Source organism: Heliangelus exortis, chromosome 6 (assembly GCF_036169615.1).
Source record: "Heliangelus exortis chromosome 6, bHelExo1.hap1, whole genome shotgun sequence".
Classification (NCBI taxonomy): domain Eukaryota; kingdom Metazoa; phylum Chordata; class Aves; order Apodiformes; family Trochilidae; genus Heliangelus; species Heliangelus exortis.
The window spans coordinates 3,808,228-3,835,585 of record NC_092427.1 but is presented as its reverse complement, the minus strand read 5'-3'; the positions used below and the strand labels follow the sequence as shown (position 1 = coordinate 3,835,585).

The 27,358-nt window shown below is 38.1% G+C and overlaps 1 protein-coding gene across 25 annotated transcripts in view; it reads right to left on the bottom strand.

Annotated features, from left to right (window-relative positions):
• GTDC1 (glycosyltransferase like domain containing 1) overlaps positions 1–27,358 on the bottom strand; it is a 182,211-nt gene that overhangs the window by 114,523 nt on the left and 40,330 nt on the right. For 21 of the 25 annotated variants that reach the window (XR_011726439.1, XM_071746411.1, XM_071746417.1 and 18 more), the window contains one exon: positions 8,295–8,505. Coding sequence is in view for 24 of the 25 variants with exons in the window: in XM_071746411.1 (XP_071602512.1) it covers positions 8,295–8,476 (182 nt within the window). In the remaining variant the exon portion in view is untranslated. Of the gene's footprint in view, positions 1–8,294; positions 8,506–9,675; positions 11,199–18,162; positions 18,274–27,358 lie in introns of those variants that run through there. The other 4 variants (XM_071746410.1, XM_071746422.1, XM_071746414.1 and 1 more) reach the window with 3 other exon arrangements.

Below are 27,358 nucleotides of genomic sequence, written 5' to 3'. Positions count from 1 at the left end.
AAAGAAAAAAAATTTAGAAAAAAAAAAAAAAAATTAAAAATTACTGTTAATGCAGATCATCTCCCAAAACTGTTTTTTCTAAAAACAGTTTGCATAACCTGAGATTTCTTTTCATTACATAGCAATTCAGAAAATCCAGCCAAGCTGCAAGTACTTAGGAAGAAAACTATTTAGTTATCACACTGGGATATAAAGCTATATATCCAAATCATGTCCAAAACAATTATCTGACAACATTTGTATTATTTACTACTTAGGTATAAAAAAATAAATTTGAGATTAGGAGAAAGCAGCATGGAAAAAAAATAATAAAGATTTTACTTATTAGATTCAAACCAAAAGCTTTGGGTTTTTTCTCTTTGGCACATAAAATTAGTTTTATGGACTAGAATGATACTGAATTGCAGAAAGTATCATGTTCTTTATAATACAGCACTGTATATGTTTGTTATTTGAAAACATAAATGTAATCCATAAGTAATCTAGAAATAAAATATATACCCAACAATCATTTAAAAGGACAGATAAAATACTCATTAAAATCCTGAGTGTAGAAATACTGACTTATAATGCACAATTTCATTACATTTTACTGCCAGCAATGTAAATATCAATTCTCCAGGTAATTCATAAAATTTGTTTCTGAAAGTAAGGATTTCACCCAGCGCTTAAGAATATAAAGGAAAAAGCACACAAGGGCTTGAAAAAAAAAAAAAAAACCTGTTTTTTCCTTCTCCCATCAGGATTTTTTTCTGAAATTTTGGAAAATCTTTCACACATCAAAGGGACAATTGTCATTTCACCTTAGCTCTTCCTATAGATCACCCAAGGGTTCCAACCAACATTCCTCCCAGTCCTGCACCTCTCCATGCATCCTGCTTACCATTCCCATCTTCCTTCTGTCAAATTTGAGATCATGGATGTACTCCCACTGACTTCAAAAAGAAGAAGATTTAAATTCATCTCCCAACTTTTTTTAACTATCCAAACGGTGAAACTGCCCAATAATGGCACTGTAGGGGAAAAAAAAAATAAAAAACCATGTTGGAGAAATTAAGCAAAGTTTTGGGAGGGATGTGGGGGGGTTTCCACACAAAAACATAAAGAAAACCTGTCACTTTTAAAATGAATAGCTACCATCTGCCAGCATTTTATCTGAGGCAAAGTTGATTAATGCAAAGTGAATGTTTAAGATCACATTGCTGTCTGCCTGAATAAATTTCAGGTAGTTTACTTAGGCAATTATTTGTCCTGTTTAATAAAAAGAGAGGTTTTTTGGTTGTTACTGGATTTCTCCCCCCACCAAGTTTTTACACAGCCAGACCAAAGAACAAAAAGATTTTGCTCTTCAATCACAGTACTGTACAAGGACCTGGAGCTTCAGAACATTGTTTCTGCTCCCCCTGCATGGCAGCAGCAAGGTAATTAATCTGCTCAACAAAGGAGATCCCACCTCCTCCACTGCCTTCATCAAAACTTTCAGGCAGCCTCTCTCTGTCACACTGAAAAGTAAATTTGAGCAGTGTAATTGTGAGTAAAGAAACCAGAGCAGTGCTGTGATGCTCAACAGGAAATGATTTTGCCCTGAGTCCTTACTTAGGTTTTTTTTTTTTTACTGGATTACTTAAATTTTTACTGGGTTAATTTTTTAATCTTTATTTGCACTATCTTCCGACTGACACTGACAAAAAAAAAAAAAAAAATTAAGTAAATCTATTATAGAATTTAAACATTTTTCTTTTTTTAAATTCATCAAAGCTTCGCTTTACATTAGCAATCTGATAAAAATAATTCTCAAATACATTTCATTATACGCCCTTCTCTAGGAGTTTACTTCAAACAAATGACAGATTTTAGGTGATATTAATCTAAATGCTCTGATTTTATTTATCTGTTCCCATGGTACGTACAGCATCAGATGGCCTCCAAGTTCTCCAAGCTTCACACCCCACATTCAGACAGGGACACCCTCTATTATCTGGGGCTACAGACATGGAGGGCATCATCTGTGAGAAGTGATGGAGCTCCATGTAACCATTCCATATGGACATACATTCCCTTCGCTTACACTTTAAGCTGCCTGGACCCCAGCCAGCTCTGGTCAGAAGTCACCAAGTTGTTTTCACTCCATACACGGTGCCTGTGTCTCGTAGCTCAGGAGGGTTTATTGGTTTAGGACTCAACATGGTGCTAGGATTGACCATCTGGTCCCCAGTGCTATGTTAGCTCCCAAGCAGCCAGTTGGAGCAGGTTCAAAGCGTGGGCAGGACCAACGTGTACACGTTTCCACAAACCCGTCTGAACCAACCTTGAACCCAACTGATTGGCTTAAAACAAAAATAAAAGCAAGCAAGTTTGAAATTAAAGTAGTAATGACAGTTTAGTCAGCTAAGGAGTGTAAAAAAGGAGTGTGGGACAAAGCAGTGTCTCCTGGACCCTCCTTTGGGCATCTCTACAGCAAGGTAAGAACTTTGGGTTCTTTGTACCCATCACTAGAGCAATAGAAATGAAGTTACACCCAATATTGAGATGTGGACCCCATCTTCAGGGAGTACTTTGAGTCACTCCATCCCTTTATAGCAACTAATCAAAGTACAAAAGAGCTCACCAGTCTATTTTCTAGGGGCACACTTCACTACATCTGACCAAAACTGCAGTTAAAACACACATAAAGACACACACACTTCTTCACTTTGTGCTGAGCAACAAAAAAAATGGCTTTAGAATTAGAAGGGCTGTGGGCAGAAAATTACTGATAATTCCAAGCAGGTGAGCTGTGTCCCCTCTTCAGATATAATATAGTTGAGCAGAATGACCAAAATACATACTCTTTGTATTTGATATCATAAATGAGATGCAAGTTTTATATGTGTATATATATATATATATAAAATGGAACTGGATAATATATTTAAGGTCCCTTCCAACCCTAGAATTGTATGATTCTATGATCTCTATATATATAGATACATATTATCTAGATATACTGTATACAGAAGTAAAGACCATAAAACTGTCCCCCCAGAATTAATATCAGGTAATTTCTTTATCATTTGCAGGTAAGTGGTTATCTTTTATTTAACTGACATACTACTCATGCATGAAATTTATTTATTTCCTACCTGAGTTCTATTAGAGCCAAATGCTGGGAAGACTAACACAGGGAAGATTATTCCACTTCCTACAAACACTATATACACCTACACTTCCAGTTTTTGACATAAAGATGTAAAAAGACAGAAATACTCCTAGCACAAATGGGCACCTATGCATTCAGCTTTAATGAAATGGCTGAAAATTTCCCTGCCTTAGTTCAACTTACATCTTCAAACACTTCCCCAGGACATTTACTGGCAGGTATTTTTTCTTAAAATTGCCAGAAAAGAGTCAGTACTCCAGCTCATGAATGCTCACACATGCAAGCTGAGTTATGTTTTCAGTGGGACCACTCAGACACTGCACTTCTCACTGGAATAAAAATTTATAGGATCACCGTTTTTAACAGGACATTTAGGCAACACCAGTCCATCAGCTAGGAAAGAATTCAGCCCATAATAACATAGAATAAAAGCATCAGATTTGAAATAATCTAAAATCCAGTAGTTGTAACAGGTTATTTAAAAAAAAAATAAATAAAAGCAAAAAAACCCACATCTACATAATATACTCTTGGAATATACAATACATTGCTGAACACCACACCCTACAGGTTGTTAGTTCTGGGGCTGGGTTGTTGTTTTTTTTTTTCAGAGCTCTATTAATTGAAAGCAATGATTTCTTTTCTCTTTTGTAAAATGTAAAAAGCATAGAGTTTGTCTATAAAATATAGTTGTCAAATATCAAGGGGTATATATATGCTAACACTTACCCTAGGGGTATTGCAGGGCTAGAGTCTGTTACAAATAAAATCCTTATTCATATGAACAGCTACCTGGGGGGCAGTACTGAATGTTACACATAATATTTATATTTATATATTTAAAATAATCTAGCAGTGCTATTAAAAAAACTGGAAGCTACACTGCATTTAGTCTCTCTGTTTTGCAGATCTAAGCTTCATTCTAGTAACTATTTTGGCTTTCAGTTACTTTCTATAGAGGATGATCCCTAAAATATAAAATGTTTTTGTCTAGCTTGTCATATCAACTGGTATATTACTGGAAATTTAAAAGACTTTTCATGGCAATGAAGAAAATAACTACAGAAAAAAGACAAGCAACCTTATTTTCTTCATTGAATTCTGCGATAATACTTTCAAATTTGATAACTTTCCCTGAATGAAGGCTAAAAAAAAAAATCCTTTTTGTTGCATGCTTTCCAAAAATTACTAAACAGTTACTGTGTGCTATAGAAAACAACTTGAGACAAGATCGAACACCTACATTTATCAAAGAGTTCAAGCTGTCTGAAGCCAGTTGAGAGACAAAGCAGAGCACACAGCAACCCTGCAGATTGCCAGCAGGCTGAGAAGGTCATGGCTCCTTGCTGGACCTTCCTCATTTACAGAGTGAAGATGACAGTATTCCATCAACTTCTACCAGAACTCTGTAATTGTTGAAAAACCTGTCTAGAGAAAGCAGACAGTAACCCTGCCCTTTTTCAGTACAATTCAAAAATGTACATTTGGGAACTGCCACCAGAAGGCTGCAACTCCTTTTACTCATGCAACTTCCCAACAGAGACCTTCTTGCCAAGGAAGGAAGAATCATGTATAGGCTTCTTAAAACTTTTCAAAATGCTCAGTTCTGTGGCTGCTCTACATCAGAATGTCAGATAATTTCAAGTTCACTAGCCAAGTATCCCACCTTTAAAAGCTCTCCTTCTGGCCTCCCAAGCTGGAAGGAACCTCTGCGAGCCTGAGCTTCCCCATTTATCAGGACTTCTGTCCTCCTTCAAGGAGATGAATGAAGATGTGAGCTGGCTTAACAACAAACTGCACAACGAAGCCATGAACAACGAAAAGCAACATTTTTCTAGAGAAATACAGCACAGCCTTTGCACTGGGGAAATATTATAAATCTATGCAGCGCCGCAGATAAAACACTAAGTGTCTGATAGCCTTCCAGAACAGCTACGTGTGTTCCCCTGGAAGGGTGAGGACATCTTCTCCCTGTGCCAGTTCTGGGTAAACCTCCTTGTTCTTGCATGGGAACATCATCTTGCTGCACACCAAGAATTTGGCTGCAGGGTTCACAGAAGTAACACGAGACACACTGCTCCTTATCTGTCCAGCTTTAAGGCTTGCTCAAGGGAGTGCATGTCTGCTCTCCAATAAAAGTATTTGCAAGTTCATCACAAAGTCTCTGGCCACTGAACTTAACATCTATGATTCTGCACTGTATGCTCTGCTTCAAAAGTACTTTTTAAGACTGTGCTTTAACTCGTTGAACAACTTGAAAATTAACAAACCTGCTTCCTTCCCACCACCAGCTTGTACGTCTACAAGTAAAGGTCTTTTGCAACATATACACACTACTCCTGAATAGGTGTCTAGCAATACCAGACATACCAGGACCAAAAAGTACTTCTCAGACATACCAGCATCTTGAAATAAAGCATAGTTCAACATCTTGAAATACAGTTCAAAAATAAAAATTTAGTAAGGCAGCTCCATTACCATATGTGTCTGTGCTCAAAATACTTTGTGACCTTTCTGTATTATTAAATGCATAAAAAGGAACAAGGTATTTATGAAAAGTCACAGTTAAGAAGATCACTTGTAGAAGAAAATTTTTACTTGGAAAAAAAAAAAATCAGTATTATAACTAATGCAAATCTGGTATTTCCCATGATCTAACAAGAAAGGTAAATGCTTAAGTATGTAATTCAAAACACAGACTATCAGTTTGCAATGAGAATTTTGTCTTAATCTACTACCTGGGAAGCAGCTCTTTAGTGGTTACTAGCAAGCTAGAAGTAAAAGAATCAATGTTAATTTTCATCAATGTTTTTTTTCTAATAGGAGAGAGTAGTCAGCCTTATTCGGTTGTAGTCTGATGCAGCTATATTTTCAATTTAAGAAAATACTCTGAAACACTCAATTAAAAAACAAGAATTAAAAATGTAAAAGTAAAGGAGAAGGTACCCCTGATTGGTTTCCCTCTCACCAGTCACATCAGCCTTCATCCTAAAATTTTGCCCTGCCTGGGCAAGGTTCATTCTCTTTTTTAAACATCGCATCACTGTGAACTTTGACTATTTAATTCTGATCAAACCCTAACAGCACAGAAAGAGCTTTCCTCTCTTTAAGATGCACTACTGGTTAGATGGGATTTATCTGCTGTCAGTAAAGGTTATATTTGCACATAAGTCTATGACAGATTGCAAGTTTATTAACTTCAAGTGAGTTTTCAAGCTGATGAGTTGAGGGTATTTTCTTGGGTTGGGTTTTTTGTGGGGTTTTTAGGGTTGGTTGTTGGGTTTTTTTTTCCTCATCCTTCCCTTCCCCCAAGATGTGGGTTACTTGACAAATTGGAGTTAAGTTATCTTAGGTCAACATAACTGTAAGTTAAACTAATGAAGTGTATGTCTATGAGTGATGTCTGATTAGTTTAATACAGTTAGTGCTGGACAGCTTGGGCTGCTGACCTTGAAGGAACACAGATAACATTGTGATGCGTTGGAGGATGCAGTTGCAATACAAGACAAATTTACATAACAGTTTGTCATATCCACTCCTCCAAAACAAAAACTGTTGCAAAAAGAAAGTGAGAGGAAACCAACGCTAAACGCCTTGTGCAAGACAAACCAGGGAACATTAATTATGATGTTTGGCTTGGGGTGGCAGCTTATTTCAAATGCAAGTCAGAAGCAGGCACAGAAAAGGTGTCCATGTATAGAGCAGGCATTCCAAAATTGATAAGACATTGTTTTGGGTAACACTGTTCAAAGGCAGCCTTCTGGAGCACAAGATTGACTCTTGGAAAAATCGCATCCCTTCCCCAAACGATGATGTCTGCCTGCTCCTGGTAACAAATACCAGAGCCAGTTTTGAACTGTAACTACTTAGCACACTGCTGAGATGTGCTCAGAGTCCTGATGAAGTTCATTCTGTGGCTGAACAGTAAGTATCTGCTTGAACTAAAACACCCCATGCACCATTTCTCTCCATGAAAGTGCAAAGTCAGCTAAATCCTCATTTACCACCCATTCGGTGATGCTCTGCTGTGCACCCTGAGCAGAGCACACACTGTGACAAGTGACAGGTCACTTGCCACAGCTCAGCTGATCAGGTAGGCCAAGCAAAATTGCTGGGCTGAAAGACAGACTGGGTCTGGAGTGACTGATTCTCACTACACAACAGGTATCTGGTCACCTGCATAGTCAGCTGGTATCATTCCAATCTCCAGCTGACAGAAATTTTCCCCTTACACAGAGGCACAATTGACATCCAAAGTTGTATATTATAGAACTGGACTATCAAGAACCCAGCCCCAATGGATGAAGGGCATGGAGATGTTTGAGCAAGTCCAGAGGAGACCACAAAGATGATCAGAAGGCTGAAGCCCCTCTGCTCTGGAGACAGGTTGAGAGAGTTGGGGTTGTTCAGTCTGGAGAAGGGAAGGCTCCAGGGAGACCTTAGAGCACCTTCCAGTATCTGAAGGGGCCACAGGAAAGCTGGAGATGAGTTTTTACAAGGGTACAGGGTGACAAGACAAGGGGTAATGGTTTTAAACTGGAAGACTGGGATTTAAGTCAGACATTAGGAAGAAATTCTTCCCTGTGAGGGTGGTGAGATGATGGCCCAGGTTGCCCAGAGAAGCTGTGGCTGCCCCATCCCTGGCAGTGTTGAAGCCCAGGCTGGATGAGGCTTGCACCAACCTGTTCTAGTGGGAGGTGTCCCTACCCATGGCAGAAGGATTGGAGCTGTATTATTTTCAAACTCCCTTCCATCCCAAACCAGTCTGTGATTAAGATAAAACTGCTCCCTTAATCCTCCAGGTCAGCTTGAGTAGTACACAGATAAATCAGACTGATGGACAAGATGAGGATGTTTTTAAAATGAAACATACATATACACATACATACACACACAGGTACACCTATACTTGCACTTAGAGACTCTCAAGGAGTAGTGACACAAGGTAAAAGTCCAGGAAACTCTAAAACCTGGTGCTATTTTCCCAATTATACCCCAAGAAGTCAATGCAAGAAGAGAAACTTTGTCATTTGCAAGTGTTTATTTGCTTGTGAATAGAAACTTGCATGCACACAACCAAAGACTCAGCTCAAGAGGCCCTGCTTGAAAGCCTCTCTGTAATCTGAGCTTAGGAATTATTCAGTTCCTGGGTTACCTGTAATTTGTACTTGTGGGCACTGTTTGCATGAAATAAAGAGCAGCAGTCCGTGCTTTCCAATGCCACTTCTTGGCAGGGAGTGTACAGAGGACACAGTCCTCTTGTAGCTCCTCCTGGAGAAGATCCATCAGCTGTTTGTGGGAGCCTCCATAAAAAGCTTCAATAAGGAGAACACTCATCTTCCAAGTACTTTGGATCTATTTGGATTCTGCAAAATGACAGTAGAGAAATGTTTTACTTTATAAATATGCCTTATTGTGTTTTATTCAAGACAGTTATATTGGAAAAAGAACAACATTGCAAGGCTTTAGAGTGTCTTCATTTTTCCCTGTGAAATTAATCCTTTGTATTAATGAGTTTATTTCAGAAAAGTTTACTTAGCAATTATGATGACAGAATTATCACATCTATTAGTTTCAATGACTAAGAGACACCACCTGTAATTTTTAAATTAATCAGGACTTTCAAAAATTAGTGTACTTTGAACTGTTTTGTTTTCTATCTGTTAAAAGCCACTCTATTTTACACACTCCCTCCTACATACACACAATTCTTCCACAGGTTAGGAAGTAGTTTATCCACTTTGACATAGGCTTCCCCTCTTTTCCATAGAATTGAAGAACAATTCAAACACAGTTCAGCCCCAATAGCTGCTAACAATGGTGATCTGGGTAAACCACTTAAAGGCAGAGAGAAGCCTGGGGAGATGCAGTCTGAGCATCCCTCTGGGTCTCTTCACATCCTTGTGAGCTGGGATCACCAGAGCAACACACTTGGACCCTACAGGAGATAAAAAGCATGTTATTTTCTTTGAGTGCTCAAAAATGGCTGGAAGAGAACAGTACTGAAGGCTTAAGGAAGTTCTCAGATGAGAAGCCACAGAGCTGCTCACAAACAGGATGCAAAACATGCTGCCCAATGTGAAGGGAAAGATGAAAACCCTGTGACTATTGCTCATCTCTTTCATGAGTCACAAAGTTTTGAGACTGAAAAGCTCCTTTACAGCTGCTTCAAGCAAAACCATCACACAGAAAAGTTGAAAACATAACATGGAAAGGTATTCACCACCCATGACTGCCTCTCTGATGGTTTCCTTCTCAGGGAGGATGCTCCATTGAATTTATTTGCTCAGGCTTCATGTTTGATGCTGTATACTGCAAGACTGTACATCCATTTCCTGACCTGTAATTCCTAGTGGTTTCAAAGTGTAATCCTTATCTTCTCAAAGCCTCTGGTGATGAGAAGTGAGAATTCAACAGAGAGCTACATACTCTCCAGAAAATATCATTCATCTCAACCTTGAAATTTAATTAAATTCACGTTCACCCTAAAAACACATGTATTCTGTAATCAGAGGGTAGAAAACAAACAAACAAACCTGACAAGTGCACTGTAGCTGTCAAAAGATCAACTGGCCAGCAACAGAAATCCTAACACTGAAAAAATTTAATTGGGAGACAAAATGTAAGAAACCTCAAGAGTCATTGGCCCATCACAGTGCAAGCTGAATCAGTGATGTAGATCTGGCTAACTACAGATCAATCAGTAAAGAGATAAAGAGGCTCTTTCTTGCCTCAATCCAGCCTGTATTAAGGTTTTGATTTGTTCTACCATTCACTTTCCTGTTCTGTTTGAAATAATTTATTTTTTTGGACAACTATGTTTCTTTCACATTACAGTCTCTTGGAAGCACAGACTTCACTGAATCTTGGAGCCTGGTACTTTTCAGGTAGCAGAGCAGATTCTGATCTCTTTTCCACTGATCCGCTTTCTAAAATCACACTTTTGAGATCACTGATGTCTTCTGAATTTACGAAGATGTAACAGAAATCATATTCTGTATTCCAAAGCCCCTTTGGAGTCTGCAGGGTAATAACTGCTATAAAAACACAAGCTGTGTCTTAGAATACGCACTATTCACCTAAAGAACAATTTGTAATTAATCATGCTACACTTGTCATCAAATGTCACTGAAAATTTAACTCAAAGGACTAGAGGGAAGCGATTTGCAAATTCAACCCTTGAAAAAAAAAAAGGGGGGGGGGGCACATGAAAAGTTGGTAAATGCCATTGAGACAGTCACTCAGGGAGAATGAGTTGCTGCTAATTTACAAATCATTAGCAGTATCAGTAAAGTAATTTTTTTCACGAAATGTCTGATCAAACTGCACTGCAGACTAGTTCTGAAACTGGTTTTATCACTAGGTTTAGCTGATTCAACAGCGTGCTCATTGGGTTTATTTTGCAACAGTTTTCACTGTGCATCTCTCACAAGGACAGAGAATGACTGTACATGCTGATGATCAGAGGCTTTTTCAGTTCTCAGGTTTCCTCATTGCTTGAAGATGCTGACATTTAGGTTATTCTGCCCTTATCCTACCTTTAGCCCTAGTAATAAAAGCACGTTATGCAAATATTACACAAATATTCCTATGCAATAAACTCCCTTTGGCTATTTACACTGGGAAATGAGGTTAAAATAGTGGATGCATCCTGAAGATGGTGTTAAATGGTTCTTGTTGCCTAAATTCTTCACAATAATAACCCCTTCAACAGCAGAACATGCAGGTGAAAACCAGCACTGACTCGTTTCTATGAGACAATCTGAAGCTCAGTGGCTTTTTTACTAAAGTCTTGCACCCCCAAACTTCAGGTACTGCTCACTTAAGTCCTCACCATTGCGTGATGGATTCCAGTGCCCCCCTGTTATCTTCAGAAAAGACCAGCAATATATATCAAATTCAATTGAGAAAAAAATGTTATATAAGGAGCAACTATGGCTTGTTTTGTTTGGGAGGTTTTGTTTGTTTGGAGAGGGGTTTTTTGGTTTTGGGGGGCTATTTTTGCTTTTTTTACAAGATGCAACTTAACTATGAAACTACTAGAATAACAGCAGCACATATATGTTACATTGGCTTCAGGGATGGACTAAGCTGGAGCAATGAAAAAGCAGTAAATCTTCTCTTTTAAGAAGATACACTGATAATGCAAAGGAAATTACATTATATATAACTAATAATTTCTTGTATTTAAAAAGGCACAGAGGAGGTAGAACACAGTCATTCACCTCATATTTCACCCACATGACTTCCAGTTTTGTTCACATACAAAAATAACATCTATTATTTTTGCTTTATTCCCCTTGACCTAGCCAAGTTAAGGTAAATATGTTCCATATACTCCTCAGAGGTCTCAAAAAGACACAGCTGATAAATGGCCTGAGAACATTCACCCTATCTGATGGAATGCAATCCTCAATTAAATATAAATCACTCCAGGTATTCTTTTCCCCATTTCAAAGAAAATAACAAATACTAGAAAAACAGACCTGCTTCCCCTTTCTCATTACAGTGCTTCCTCTCTGGAGCCAACAATCCTGGGTGTTCCTCCAACAGCTCAGCCCCATCCACAGGGCTGCAGCATCCTTTGCTTTGAAAAGCTGTTACTCTGCCTATACCCAACATAGCAGCAAATGCTTTGAGATATAAATTACTCAGAAACTATCTGAAACAATAGAATCCTTACAAGAGGTAACAGTGTCAAATGCCATGACTAATACAGAGGTACACAGGAGAACTGAGATATTTAGGTAGGTAGCTAGGTGCCATCTCAAAGCCAGGATCTCACAGGGATATTCATCCAGGTCTTCTGTCATTTGCTTCAGCTCTACTGCATGGTGAGCACATCACAGAAAAATGGCAAGAGATAGAGTCCCTAAATGGGCCAAAGCTGTCTGGCCCCATAATTTTACTTGAAAAGAAATTCTGAGTACCAGCAGAATAGTAAATATTTACTTGAATGGAATGGAAGAATTAGCTGTACAACTAGCCACAGAAACCATGGCTTCTTTCAAAACTCTAGGAGAACACCAATGAAATTACTCTTGTTAACCAACCTAGGTAGAGAAAACTCACCATTTTCCATGGGTTATTAAACACACATTCACTCTGCCTTACAAACAGACCTGTGGTTTCACAAACATCAGCACAGCTCACATCAGAAAGCCATAATTAGCTCCGTTCATTGACGTATACAGACAAAACAAATTACAGCTCATGTTTAAATATCTGTCCAACAAAATATTTGAGCAACAATCCAAAACCAAAGGAATAATTGTTAATATATTCCATAGGTAGAGAGCTGCTATTAGTTACAGGAAATAAGGTATATGGTTTCAGTAATGATTGTTTCAACGGTCACAGTCCCACACGTGTGAGAAATTTATTCCACCACCAGATCCAGAGCACACGTGGTTCAGCATCTTGTAGCTCAACCAACTATGAAACCCAACAGGTATGTGCTGTGGACATAAACACACCTACAACCTTTGAGGATTTTAGCTAAAGACACCTAGCAGAGGTAAAGACTCTTCTGATAAAACAGGATTTCCAAAGGTTTTCACAGGGTCTTTACCTTCTTTCTTCCCCCAGTGCTCACTCCCAGCCCCACGACTTTCACCCACCCCATGTGTGGATGTGGTGTGTGCACCTCCCACTCAGCCTGACTCACTGCAACCCCCGAGCTGTACCTGCAAACACAATCACACACTTTCATGTTTGACCAAAAGTGAACACCCAAAAGTACCCAGCTTTGTCATTACTGAACTCCATGAGTGCACAGAGCGAGAAGGCCACACTTATCTTTTATAGAAATCAACTGGAAAGGGCAAGAAATCCTCTGCTTCTTTCGAGAAGGTGGTAAACCAAAATCCTTCACATTTATTTAGATGTCTGCATCAGCACTAATATTAATTTACTGGTGACACCTCTAAGCCACACTCTGCCCCAGCTACACAACCTAAGAGTTGGCAGAACAGAACAGAACCCCAAAACCAAGCATTGCCTGCAGGTGCTGAATGCTGTCTATGCCAAAACCAGTATGGATTGCACTGCCTGCTCTTGTTCCACTAAACACTGAAATACAACATTTAATTACACTTTGCTTATTATCCACATCTATGTGTGCCAAGACTTTGTTACACCGACAATCAAAGCCGAGCCAGCAATCAAGAGACTGAAAGGGAGAAAATCCCAGAATTCCCAATGGTTTCAGGTAAGGATTCTCCATCACTGCCTCAAAATCCCTTTCCGTGCAAGGTTTATTTATGACACTTACTTGAAGTACTTGCTTAAAGGACTGCCAAGTTACTCTTCTTCTATGGCCTATTTTAAGACATCCTGGAAAGACACATATATCAAAAGCCCAACCGCTTATAATGCAATTTAAAATATGCAATTATTTTTTTTTTCAGTCTCAGTATTATGTTCCTCAAAACACTCACACCTCAGAGCACAGGACAGGCTTGCATCCCATCTAGTGCTTGAGGTGATGCACTTGGAATTACAAACAACAGAATTTTTAACAACTTGTTTCAATCTTAACTAAAAAGCAAACTGAGAGGATCACCGGGTTCAGTTCCTACATCTGTGCTTTCAAGCCTGAAATGCAACAGCAGGAATTCAAAGTTACAGTTTAAAGATGTCCCAGGGCTATTAATCCAGAGACACACTGACACAAGAGACACTAATGGCTCCTTTTGGTTTACATATTTAGAAAGTAGCATGCTGTAAAAGCTGCACATTATCCTGTGCATGCTAAGTAAACAATATTGCCATAAATCCTTTAGAAAAAGTTGTTAATGCATATGCAGAGTATGCATTTTTAAACTCAGTGTTTAAATTGTTTTATTCTTTTATCTAGGCAAAGGCATTAATGGCCTTCACCATTTCTCACTGTAAATTAAATCTGGGGTTTTTTTCAGCGGGAGAAAAGTAAAAAAAAATATCCACCCTTAGAATTTTCTTCCCACCCTCTTTCCTGACACAGTCCAAGACTGTCATAAATACTTTGCATCCATACTCCTAGCCACCCTCCATCAACATCTTTGAACATCTTAATCAATAGTGAATAACAGAAATTATTGCTTTTTTTTTTTTTTTCCAGTGGAGAAAAGCATCTGTGTATCACATTTATGGTTAACTCAAAACCACACACAGCCCCACTACCTCAGCAGGGAAGCACACATCCTCCTTTGGACTCAAAAAACTTTTTTTCAGGGAAATTTCACCAGCCAGCCTCCTGACTCCCAGTACTTTGTGAAGAACAATTACAAAACACAACTTGGTTTGTGTGTCTCTTATTGACCTACTATGTATAACACATGGTATAAAAGTACTACTCAGAACAAGGCATCAGGGATACTAAATAGCCTGTAAACTATTTTTATGAGCTCAACTGAAAAAAAAATAAAGGGAAAAGTAAGTATTTTTACTGTTTAATTATGAGAAAGTTTCCTTGATTTCTAAGCCAAAAAAGAAAGGGGAAAAGACAGTGAAGAGGTGTGCTGGAGAACTAGGGCAATGCTCTGCCAGGGAACCAACTACAGCCATGACCACCCATGGTCAGCAAACTGGGTTCCTTGCCCACAGTTTGTTCCTCTGCCTCCCCCCTTTCATGTTTCCAATAGATTCAGAGAAGCCAAGACAAGCCTGCAGCAGAGCAGTAGATGTTAAAGACTCAATTACCCCCACAAAAAGTGCTAAAATTATTTTGGGTAGCTCTTCAGCCACGAACAGGATTTTTGGGGGAAAAAGAAACCATTTAAAATTAGTACAGATCTAATATAGGAGTATAACCTGAAAATGCAAGGTTAGCAGTTGTATTTGATAGACAATTAGTTATTCTGATTTAATAGTTAATTATAAGCTCCCATTTGCCATGTAATTCAAAAGCCTGGAATAATGGGAACATACTTTAACAGAGACTGCTAATGTTGTTTAATGATATCTTGGGTTTTTTCAACTTATTTGGACTGTGTTTACAGCGCTCGAAGGTTCAAGGCAGTTAGAAAGACTCATCTTTCCCAGTCCTGTACCTATTAGTAAAAATTTGATAATGTTGATGATCTTCAGGGCTTACATTAGGTTTAAAGATCTGAACAATACTTGATTTAGAATATCTGAGTGGATAGGGAACTAATAGGTGTGGTAATGGGAGCTGTAGCGCTATTTTTAAACTTGACAGAAGACATATTAGTTGCTAGTTCCCTATTACAGAAAAAGCACCAGTCTGGTAATAATGGGCTGGCATTTTGAAATTCCTCCAATTTATTAGGGATATGATGAGAAATGTGTTCCACACATTCTGGGCTTCAGACCAGCTTCTGTACAGAAAGGTAAGTGTTACAGCCTGCGCTCCTACCCAGTTTAAGACCATATATACACGCTCCAAAAAATGACTTGCAAATATTTTAACTGATTTTCTTTGAGATTTAGTCCATACTTTCTATTAGCTAATTGATTAAAAGACAAGACCCTCATTAGAAGCCATCATTAAGTGCTCTGAGAAATAAGAGAACAACCCTACAACAAAAAAGATGCAATGTTTCACGCACCAAACCGAGAATTGTAAAACCTTAAATGATGAACAGCAAATCATACTTGTATCATGGCAATTTGGGATTTGGCACCTAAAACACTGCTTTAGTACAGAAACTGGAATTGCAAGAGTTAATTTAAACATTAATTTAAACATTAGGCTTAGTAGCCTGAGATGTTTGGCAGCAACTTTTGAGTGGGCACAAGCCAGGTTTGTTTTACAGGCAGCAAATAACCACTTGAATAGGTGATGAAAGGATCTGCATCTCCAGTCACACCTTGAGTCAAAAACAAGGATGGGATGAGACCTACTGTCATCTCAAGTTCAACTGCCAAATCCAGGAGAAGTCCCACACAGGGAAGCATTCCTGAGGGACAGATACATGAACTTCACAGCACGTTCCAATAAGGTCACTTCTAAATTAAATCAAATCATGATGGAAAATGGACATGAAAAGGGGTGCCAAACATATCTGCCACATTATTCACCTAAAGACCCAGAACACAAACAATTTAAAATTATAATCATGAGGATTTTGCCAAGCTACAAAACCCTTAACTGAAGAGAATAAATTATTGGGGTTCTGTTTGGTTATAAGAAGTAACACTCAAGTGTTAGATCCCTACAGCAGTTTGGATACAATGGTCTTGGGATCCATCCAGTAACTTCAGGGTTGCAAATTACCTGCATAAAGAAGTCCTTAATTTTAATAGTATGCTCATTCAACAGATTAAATAATTTTTGGTCTTCCACTTGCCCAACTCATGGCTTCTCAGGAGAGACCTCAACCAATGCTTCATGCTATGAACTGGAGAACAGCAACACAACTCATTCACTTCTGTCCAGTCAGCACCATGTTCTCTTTCATAAACTTCTCAAAAGCTCACAGATTCAAGAGTGAACATCACACAACAATGAATGAAGACTTTATATGGCAGAAAACAGTTTCCCACTACATCCTATTTCTAATTTGACATATAGAAGATGTTACCCACATTCATTTATAAAAATCTAGTGCAATGAGAGTTGCCAATTTCATTTGGTGAGGCAGCATCAGGTTTCCTGGAAATAATTCCCCTATAAAGTTTTGTCTAAACCCTCTGAAAGGACTGTAGCAATATTAAAGGCTCCTGAGCACAGCCAAAGTGCTTCCTGAAAGCTCCCTACAAGTGCTCCCCAACATCTCTGCTGACCCAAGATTAGCAAATCTAATGACTTGCACCAGTTCTTTCCATTCTGCTTAAAGGGATGGAAAAAAAAAAAAAAGGTGTATTCATCCATTTTCCTTAACTTTCTAAGTAAGAGAAGGTGAAGGGGCTCTGTGTCCTCCACAGGGAAATACCCATAAATACAGACATTGCAGAAAGCTGGAAAATACTCAACCCAGTTAAATACAGATGCCTGTTATCATCTGTTAATGGGAATGGTGAGCATTTCAGGAAATACTGTTTTTCATCAGTAAAGCCAATATCCAAGCCCCTCCAAACAATCTGTTTTAGAAGGTTATTTTGGTTGTTTTGTAAACAAGTTTAGGTTCTGAGCTAATGTTTTAAAACAGATACTGCAAAAACAAATATTAATGTCTGTGAGAGACCCTGACAAACACCAAAGGAGTGTGGCCCTTTTTAGCACCACCACAGACAACAGCAAAGCAAGGACATGCACAGAAGACATCAGGATGTAAATTTTTTCCTTGAAGACTATCAGATGGTTGATATCAGAAAAGCACCATTAAAATCACCACCAGCAGAAAGCCTGTGCCTTACAAACTTTGCTTTTTTTAAATATAAGAAAATCTGTAGCACATGATTTGTGTTGCAGTCTTTAATGAAAAGAGCTAAAAGATTTGGGTTTTTTTAATTTTATTTCATTATAAATCAGTCAAACTCACTTAAGATTTTGGCTTTAGGTTCAACTAAGAATCACAATCTAAAAAAAACCAAAACAACAAAACAAACAAATTAACAACAAAAAACAAAGAAAAAACCCAAAACACCTCAGTCTGAAAATCATTTACCCCTCCTGAGTCAACTGGCCATGCTCAGAAAACTTCCCTTCTAAAACATGAAAACCTTTATCAAAATCAAACATCCTGTTCAACAAAACCAAAATGATGCTGTCAACTCCAGTTTGCACCACCAGAGAACCTGCAGAACCCACCATGCTCCCCCTGCCAACTGGTGTAGTGTTAAGAACATTAAGTACAGTTTATAATGGCCACGAATACTGGGATGCAGGGAAAAACATCTTCACTGCAGCACTCAAAGCTGAAGAAGCTATTTTAAGGTCATTACTGGAAAGTTCCTAACTATTTAAAGTTTAGCTGGCTATTAGTAGGTGCTCTTGCTGACATTGCTGATATGATGAAATGCCAGAGATATCATTACAAGCCAACAGGAGAAACCATTCACACCTCATGCATGGAAGGTCTGTGCTTAATATTCCCACTACATTACAAAGTCACAAAGATGAAAAAAATTTAGCTTACTGGTGAAGATCTGGCTCGTACTAAAGATATAGGGCTTATGCAGTCATTCTGACCACTGGAACCTTTTTGGCAAAACCATCAAGTTAGGCATTCAGAGAAGCTCCTGGAAACCTGAAAGAAAAGCAAGGGAGCAGCTTGGAAATACCCTCAAAACAAAGGCAGTGGTTATCTCAAGAGAGCCTTCCACATGCAACTGGACTCTAAGCAATGCTACAGCTAAAACCATTTTTAATTATGGTTTTTTTTTCATGTACAAATCCCAATCAAATTGGGGTGCTTAAGACACTGAGGGAACACACCTGGGTATTCACCAGGTCTCAGAACTCTCAGTACCTTTCACCAGAACTAACACTGACTTTCCTGCACTCCTGCAAGACCTGATGCTGCTCTAGTTGACAAACATGAGCACTTTTGCTGTGAAGGTTTCCAAACACACCAAACATTATGACTAGGATTGGGAAAACTTCTTGTAATTAACCAAGACACACAACAGGAACTTACGTTAAGGTGACGTGGAATCATTACCACTTAAAATTTTTAATTTGTGTAAAACATGAAAACGCGATTTCTGTTTGTCTTTTCTACAAGTTCCAGTGAATTCAGGTAATTTTAAAGTTTCTTAAAGTTGTCTCCCAGCTGAATATAGGGAAATTGTGAACCATTTCCACCTTCATAAACTTCTGCCCTTATACCTGCACTTCTTCCAGCCAATATAAAAAGTTCACTCTGCTGAGCACTGATGTGTTACAAGTCTGCAAAAATTCAGGCAAAGAAAACTTAGGCCCCAACAGTTTGGTTTATCTAAGTGGATTTTATTGGTGATATACCAGAAGTTACTCTATGATCCAGGGAAGCTGGTGCATCCTCACACATCACTCAGAACAGAAAATAAAGATGCTGCATTTGTGCTGTGCTAGGGTGGTGTGGGTGGCTCTGGACACCACTGTGCTGAGCTGTTTTTAGAAAAAAAAAAGGCAAAGAAGTGCTTTGTTTATGGAGATAACATTAAGCCTATCTTCAGTTATCTATTGACATAGAGATTCACTAAATTAATTTTCATAAAACAGATCCAAATCTAAGAGAGGTGTCTTGGTAAGAGAGGTTACATGGATTTTATCTTATTACAGTGCAAATGCTTCAGATCTTTCTGCATCTTTTAGGAGTCAATCTTCTGCTTAAACCCACTGTTTCAGCAGAGGTGGGTCCCACCAAGATCAGTTAAATTACCAGTTGAAGGTGCTAAATGAAACTGGTTTAACCCCACATGTGAAGCAGAAATAGCTCTGGAAGGCAGCTCACTCTCACAATTTGAATACCGGAGATTTAATTAAAATATAACTACGGAGGTGTAGGGGAGAGCTGGATGTTCAGTATGACAAGAGGTTGTCCCTGTGTTTACACAGGTTGCCTCCAGAGAACGTACACATAGTGGAAAATAACACAGACCACACCTCAGATTAAGCAGTACCAATTTGAGAAGAGAAAAGGAGTTATTTCCAACAATCTCAATCAATCACACATTCGTTAGCTTCTGCTGAAGAGAACCTCATCCAAACTCTGTTCATTTCCAAGTGGTTAAGAATCCATTTGTGAGGTGCATTCAAGATGCACTAAGAAGAACAAAATCTGTTTTGCATGCCAATATCCTTGGAGAGGGCAATATTCATGCAAGCTGATTCAAGCTACTCTTCAGAGCTGCAGCTCTGCCTTCCCACTGAAGCTCTGAATGACTGTGGACAAGAGAGATCCATCAATGATTTTTCCTAGGCTCTATAGACAGCTGGTTTCTTAACAGTCATGGAAGCATTTTCTTGGGCATTAACAGACTGACTTAGAAAAAGAAAAAAAAAAAAAAAGTCTGCTTTTTTCTTTGAAGCTCTTTTTTTCCTTTCAAGCCATGCAACACCACTTGATATTTAATGTACATTCAACTCACATGAACTACTCAACCAAGCACCAGGCTCTGGCTTACTGAAGTTGTGTAATGGTTGACTAGCAGCCATAGACCATTTCATATGTTTGTGTTTCTTTACAAATACCACTTACATACTGCTGGCATTTAGAATGACACCTGTGATGTTGCTGACACACCACTACACTTGTAAAGTTTGCATCTACAGGCACTCCTGACTCTAAGAAACTTGCTGGTGAATATACACAGCATTTCCTTTGACTCTAACTGGAAAGGTTATTTTGACTATTTCCTATCTGAATAGGAAAAAAGCTTCAGAAACAGAAAGGCTAATCCCCCTACTGCTTTTCTTATCACTCAACATGAGTTCACTCCACGCCTTTTGTCAACAATTTTCTCAAAAATTTTCTCCTGACCATACTACCAGTTTGCTTAAATTATACTGCAGACATATACTCATATATACCCAGAATTTCGTGTACTTGTTACCCTTATTGTTCCCTGCTTACTTATTATTCCAAAGTCTACCACTTTTAAACACAGCACTGCAGCCTTTCCAGAAATGTTGACAAAGAGTTTGATGACAGAGAAATACTTGGTTTAGTTTTGTGTATGTAGGTAAGAGTAAAAAGAATTTATCTGCAATTGAGGCAAAAAGGGAATGGAGATGAATCATTCAACTCCTGAAAGTCAGAAGAGTCCTAAATTATCTTCAGAGGGTAAAAAACAAACCTATGCACTTACTCAAATTACAAGCCGATAATAAGAAAATTCTTGGATTCAATAAATAAACCTAATAATTACATAACTTCTAACTAAGGATTTTCAAATGTTTTTGTTTTTAAAAATATGATTTAAACAGCAAAATGTAACTGGTCCATCTTCTCCTCCAACCCCAAAATCCTACTGGATCTTCTGCCTGCTGTTTTCCCATTATTAACAATGAGAGGATTCATTCATCTGCTTTCATCAAAAAATGCTGAAGAGCTTAACAAACAAATTAAACCTTGTAGGTAGGTATTGTTATCGCTATTGTAGAGTTGAGAAAACTTGCATTAAAAATGGTGATTTGGACAATTTTCCACCAGTAGTTTTATAGTGAAGTCAAGAGTAGCAGAAAGGTGCAGTGACTCCTGTGTCCCTACTACAAGCCACCCCAATCCACATTCTCTTTTAAACCAGCAGGAATTTATTTGCCATTTTGCCACACATGAAAAAATGTTACCAACAGCAGTGTTAATTTTGCATTAGCATGAGCTAATTTTGTAAGAAAATACAAAAACTAACTTTTGCTCCTTTTTGTTTTTAAAAAATAATGGAAAAATCATAGCACAATCAGGGTAAGGTATGTATCTTCTATTAATATCATTCTTCATCTGTTTAGCTGATGCACTCTGTCTTCAAAAGGAAAATCCACACTTCTTGAAACCATATGAATCATTTCCCATATGACTGAATCCCTAGATTCATTTTTTTCATTTTCATTTGTTAACATCTATTTTGCTTCCAGTTCTTTTACCTTCTTTACTAATTATTTCACCATCTTTCCCAGTTACTTCCTCTTGGACCGTAGTCCTATATAATCTTTTTTTTTCATTCTTTAAACTTCTTCCATGACAAAATAAAATCTACCAAGGACAGACTCACAGCAGATCACCTGCTACCTCAATGAGAAATCTTCTAAACATTGCTGTCTCAAACTACCCTTACTTTCAGCTTTTTCTTATGCATGAACATGCCCTCCATTTCTCTTATCTGCTAGGTTTACAATCTCAGATATTCTTCTCTTACCCCCTGATGCTTATTCTTCACCACAATCTCCAGTTTCAAGTCCTTTTTTTGCTATTCCAGCAGCAAAGCTTCACAGCTCCCTTTGTCTTATTTTCCTCCCCTAATCTCCAGTCTCACCCATCTGTCAATTCTTCTCACCTCCAATTGTCTTAAACACATTTACAATCTCTTTCTTCCTGCTCCAAGTTACCGCATGAAATCCAAAATTCTCCTCTTCACCTCTGATTTTTCCTCCCACCTCCGAGTTAGATTTGAGGCTTGTTTCATCCCATTTTGTGGATGTCCCCTCCCTAGAAATGTTCAAGGCCAGGTTTAAGCAACCTGATCTAGTGAAAAGGATCCCTGCCCATGGCAGGAATGCTGGAACTAAATGATCTTTAGGGTTCCTTCCAGCTCCAAGTATTCTCCAACTCTATGATTTTTATCATTTTCATTAGGCTTGCTTGGAATGTCCCAGCTCCTCATCAATAAAAAAAAAAGGAACATGTTGCCAAAGAGCCATGCACCAAGATGAACTCTACTCCATACACTCTAATATCTCCCCAATCCTCTTTCTCCCTCCTTTTCAGCCCCTGTTCATGAATACTTTAAGTCTTTTAACGTTCTTCTACACCTATTCTATGTTCCTCCAAGTCTAACTGTTTCAACTTTTGGTCTTCTACATTCCTACTTTGACCTTCTGTCCACATCCTCTCTGTAAACACGACAAGTTGAGACCCCAACCACCTCTTTGCATCTCTATGAAGTTCTCTGTACCACGATGATCCAGCCTGTCCAGTACAAGTAAAACTACTCCAGTGATGTTTTCAATTAGTCCAAGAAGCATCAGAGTTCAACTTCATTTTTAAAATTGTTGAATCCCTTTGTTGTGAAGAGACTTTGCAATAAAACTAAAACCCTTCAAGTCAGCCAAAAAATTCTTTGCCTTTTCAGAAATCTAACAAATATGTAGTCTATAAAACTGACAGTCTCTAACTCTGCTGTTATGCAAATTAAGCTGGCATCACTAATTATTGTTTCTGAATGGACATGCATACCACTAAAGTTTAAGAAACAGCTATTAAAATCCAAGCAGATTAAGATTTTTTTTTTTTCACAAAATACTGTTACTTTTTATTTCAGCTGTACAATTTTCTGTGACTTCTCTATTTCTCCAATTTTGGAATCATCACCAAAAGTGTTGTGTTTTTTGGGTTTTTTTCCAACCATACAAGTTACATCTTGTCTGCACCAATGATGTGAACCAACAATTGCCAGTGTACAGTAAACCCAGGAAATTTGCTATTTACACACTCTCTGCAACTGGCAGCTCATGGGCTTTGAGAACTGCTCTTATTGTATGGAATCTACAACAAATGTTAAGTCACCGCTCAGCTCTCAGAAGTACAGCTGGATTCCTCAGAAATTACATGGAGTTTCTTACATCTCAAAGCTTCTGAGCAACATGGATTTCAAAAATCAGGAGTTATGCACACAGATTCTTTCTTGCTCCCACTGATTTCAAGCTACAGCCAAAAAGTATGGAATGGAAGATGCCCCTTGTTCACCATTTAGACTGCCCAGTGCATACAGCATCCCCCTGGTCATACTTCAGCTGAGCAGGTTCCATACCTGCTCTGTAGCACACAACCTGTCTATTCCTTTTTTACCATTTCTACAAAACTGATGTCTCAGAAGAACCTACTAAGCAAAATATTTTATTGTATAGGCTTAGGAGTAAACAAACAAAAAAAAGCAGCATAAGAAAAACGATGGTTCTCCAGCAGCTTTTTGCTGTATAGTTACCTCCATAATATTTAAATTCATTACTTTTACACTATTTCACTATGAGCACACAATCAAATGGGAAGATGCACTATTTGTTACTATTTGTTTTCATTTTTCACTATTTGTTCCATTTTGAGAAGACTCTTGCTGAACCTCTCCATTACTGCATGCTTAACAAAGGTCAAGATTTATTTTTAAATTTAATCTCTACAGGCAAAAAAAAAAAGGTGCAGTTTTTTCTTTTCTGATATCCCCTAAGGCTTTCCACTCCTCTGCATTCATCTGGTGATGGAAGAAATCTCTGAAGTCCTTTGAAACTTCAGATACACATTACAGATCAATATGTTTCATTATGAGAGGCCTCTCACAGCACATTAGTCTCACTCTCCACTACTGCCATTTACTTCTTGCTTGATTTCCAGTGTTTTGGCCTTTTTTTTTAATTTTAGTGAACTATCTCCAAAGCCTTCCAAACGACTGAAATCCCCACTAATGAGCAAACACTCTCCAGTGCTGAAAAACAGGTTGGGACCCACAGAAGAACAGTTTCAGAGACTCCTACTCCTTCCTTTTTTCCTCTTCAGATACATCAATCCAAACTTCATTGAAAACAGTCATTTTTCCAAAATACTTTCTTGAGACAAAAGATAATAAAATCACTTCTGAAACTCCATAACAATTAATTTTTAACTTATTACACACACGCACAGAAAAAAAAAAAAAAGAAAAAACGAGCTTTGCCTCCGTAACAAATGCTCTGCTTTGTAAGGACTATAATAAACTACCGTCTGTGGCACATGAAAAATGCAGAACAAAACTTGGTTCTGCTCTTCTAAAGCCCAGCACCAGGCAACATCAGACCAAAGTGTGAGCACAAGCTTCTTGGGCATCAGAGAAACACCGGGAACATCAGACGCTGAAACGCGTGTAGGTGTATTAGCAGTCCTACCATCCATCTGTCAGAAATCTTCGATGTTCCTGCACATCACCCACTGGCAGAGCTGTCTGCCAAGCAAAAATATTATGAAATGTTCATTATATACTCAAATCCCACCCCCCCTTCCCAAGGAGGAAATGGAAAAACCTGTCCCTCCGCAGGCACACGCTCACGTTCGTTACCAAGGAACGCTGAAAGACTTTCAAATTCACCCAGAAAGAAAAACCTACCAGGAGACTGTGAATTTTGATCTACATTTTAGCAAAGTTTACTTACCACTGGATAGGCTGAATTTTAGTTCACATATATATCTCTTTTTTTAATGGACGTTAAAGACAGAGTTTACAATTAACTGAACAGACAGCGTACAAAAGGCTTTTAGAACTACACCATATGGTCGAGGGAAAGGAACAATCTGGACTATCCACATTTCAATCTGCAGGCTTGTCCACCTCTATAACACATTGTATTGCTGTAATAAAATATTAAGATAGAAAAGTAAAAGTGAAAATAATCTATCTTTTGCACTACCCGGCAACAAGGCATTCTACAGTCTAGTGAGTTTAATAAATATTTTAATTTTTATGATTCTGGCACGCTGAATCAGATATAGCCAATAAAATTCCCAATTCATTTAAAGCAGTATTTCCAGAAGGATATGGGTGAGTATTCATCTTACGCTTCAGGGAAATAAAAAATACCAGTTTACATGGGGTATACTGGCAGCAGTTTATGTAACAGATGACACATTCTTGGAAATCAAATAAAAGCAGAAAGAAAATACCCATTGTTGCTTAGTGAAGGACTAATCACATGGTCACAGCTGGAACCAGTGTAAATCATTCATTAATAAAATTCTGTTGTAGTAGTCACTTTTTGTGCTTTTCAAATGCCAATAGAAGAAAAAAGCCCACCTCTTTCAATTCTTTTCAGAAAGAATACATTTGTAAGCATTCTATAGTAACCGTTAATCGTACTAAATCTTTGTAGAAAAAGAAATGCCTACAATGAAGTCATTGCTGGAGCAAAGGAAAAATGCAAATAATTATGTATTTTATATATAAATCCCAGAACATATTTCAAGAAGATACTTGCTACACTTGGAGGTACTGATCCGACTTCTGATTACACAGAATCCGACTCTCCAGAAAAATCAGCTGAAGTCTTTTGCAGAATATATTTTATAATGTCAAAGAACATAAATGACAGCCTTCTGAGTCATAATCCCTCAATGTAAACTAGAAAGTTGCACGAGATTAAATGCAGACATTACAGAAGAAGATCATGTAATACTCAAATATTCCATAATCACATTCTCTGTTGGATTGGTATTGTAGGCTCATGGCCAGCTCTGCTTTGAGCAGGACATTAGGTCAGATGGCCTCCAACAATCCCTTCCAACATGAATTATCCTAGGATCCCAGGTTCTTTCCCACTACAGAGTTCTGCCTTGAGCTGTAATCCTTATTTTCTCTCTTACTTGAAAGAGTTCCTTTAACATATATATATGTTGGGGTTTTTTTAAGTTTTATATTGCTTTGCCTCCAATAGCAAGGATGTAAATTCCACATCCAAACCAGTACGTCTCTGCAGATAGCAAGTTATTAAATCAGAAAAATCACATCATCCTCTGCAACTGCTTTGAAAGTAACCTCCTGGTGCATCAGTGCTGGAATGTTCATTGTTCTACTTGCAGGACTAGAGGATGAGAGGCATATTTTTCTTATCATTTTGGAGAAACTACTGACCCAGTAAACAAAAGTATGTAATTCAATGCTTTAAACTGCAACAATATAAAGTACATGAGATAGGGTTTTTTCGAGTCTGATAGAAGAATCCAAACCACACCATTCCTCAGTGCAAACACTGAACAAACTAAGCATTTAAAACTGTCAGGAATTCCTTTTAATTGAAGGGTTTATTTGAATTTAAAAGCTCAAAACTTCTCATCTCCCTCGTTCTGTGTCTGTTAAGCAGTCTGAGCAAATACTTGCAGCACCCTGACTTGCTAGGATATCTGGGGTTTATTGTCAAGCCTGCTAAGGACTCCTCAAATCACTCTCAAGGTCCCTTGAAATACATCTGCATCAGCCCTGTACAGCCAGTGGGAATGCTCAAGTGTAAAGCTCAACACATGCTTACATTTTCACATGACCAAAGGCTCTATTGCTCTGTTCTTGGGTTTACTGGAGTTATTCCTACCTCACAGTGACATCCTCAGTAAAGACAGATGCTTTATATGAAACTGGTTAATACAAAAAAGGAAAAAAAAAAAAAAAAAAAGAAGAAAAGAAAAAAGAAGAAAAAAAAAAGAAACCCCCAGTTTTCTAGTAATTAACTTCAAGTGGTGTGAAATGACAGTTCAAAGCACCATGGCTGCTAATAGCATTACTTACGCACGGGAGGAAACTGCTACCTAAGAAAACCAGAATATATAAATGAAGTGTAGCACTTTTGTCAGATTTGGAATCAAGAAAAAGGCCCCCAACCTTTCCTGCTAACTTTGATTTTAGCAACTGTGCACTCTCTCTCTTAAAACAAGTAAAATCAGAAGGCAACTGAAATAAGAAAGTACTGAAGAAAAAACTGTGACTGAAGAAAAGCACCTGCAGAAAACATCAGCTCTCACACACGTATAGCCCACAATGCAGACAGGAAGTTTCTATATAAAAGATTTTCTGCTGTTTCTCTCATAAATAACAAAAATAATGCTTTCTTCTGTTAACAAAAATGCAGTAAAGAAGATTCTGACTGGCCAGGATACATACACAGGTACATTTAACTCATGC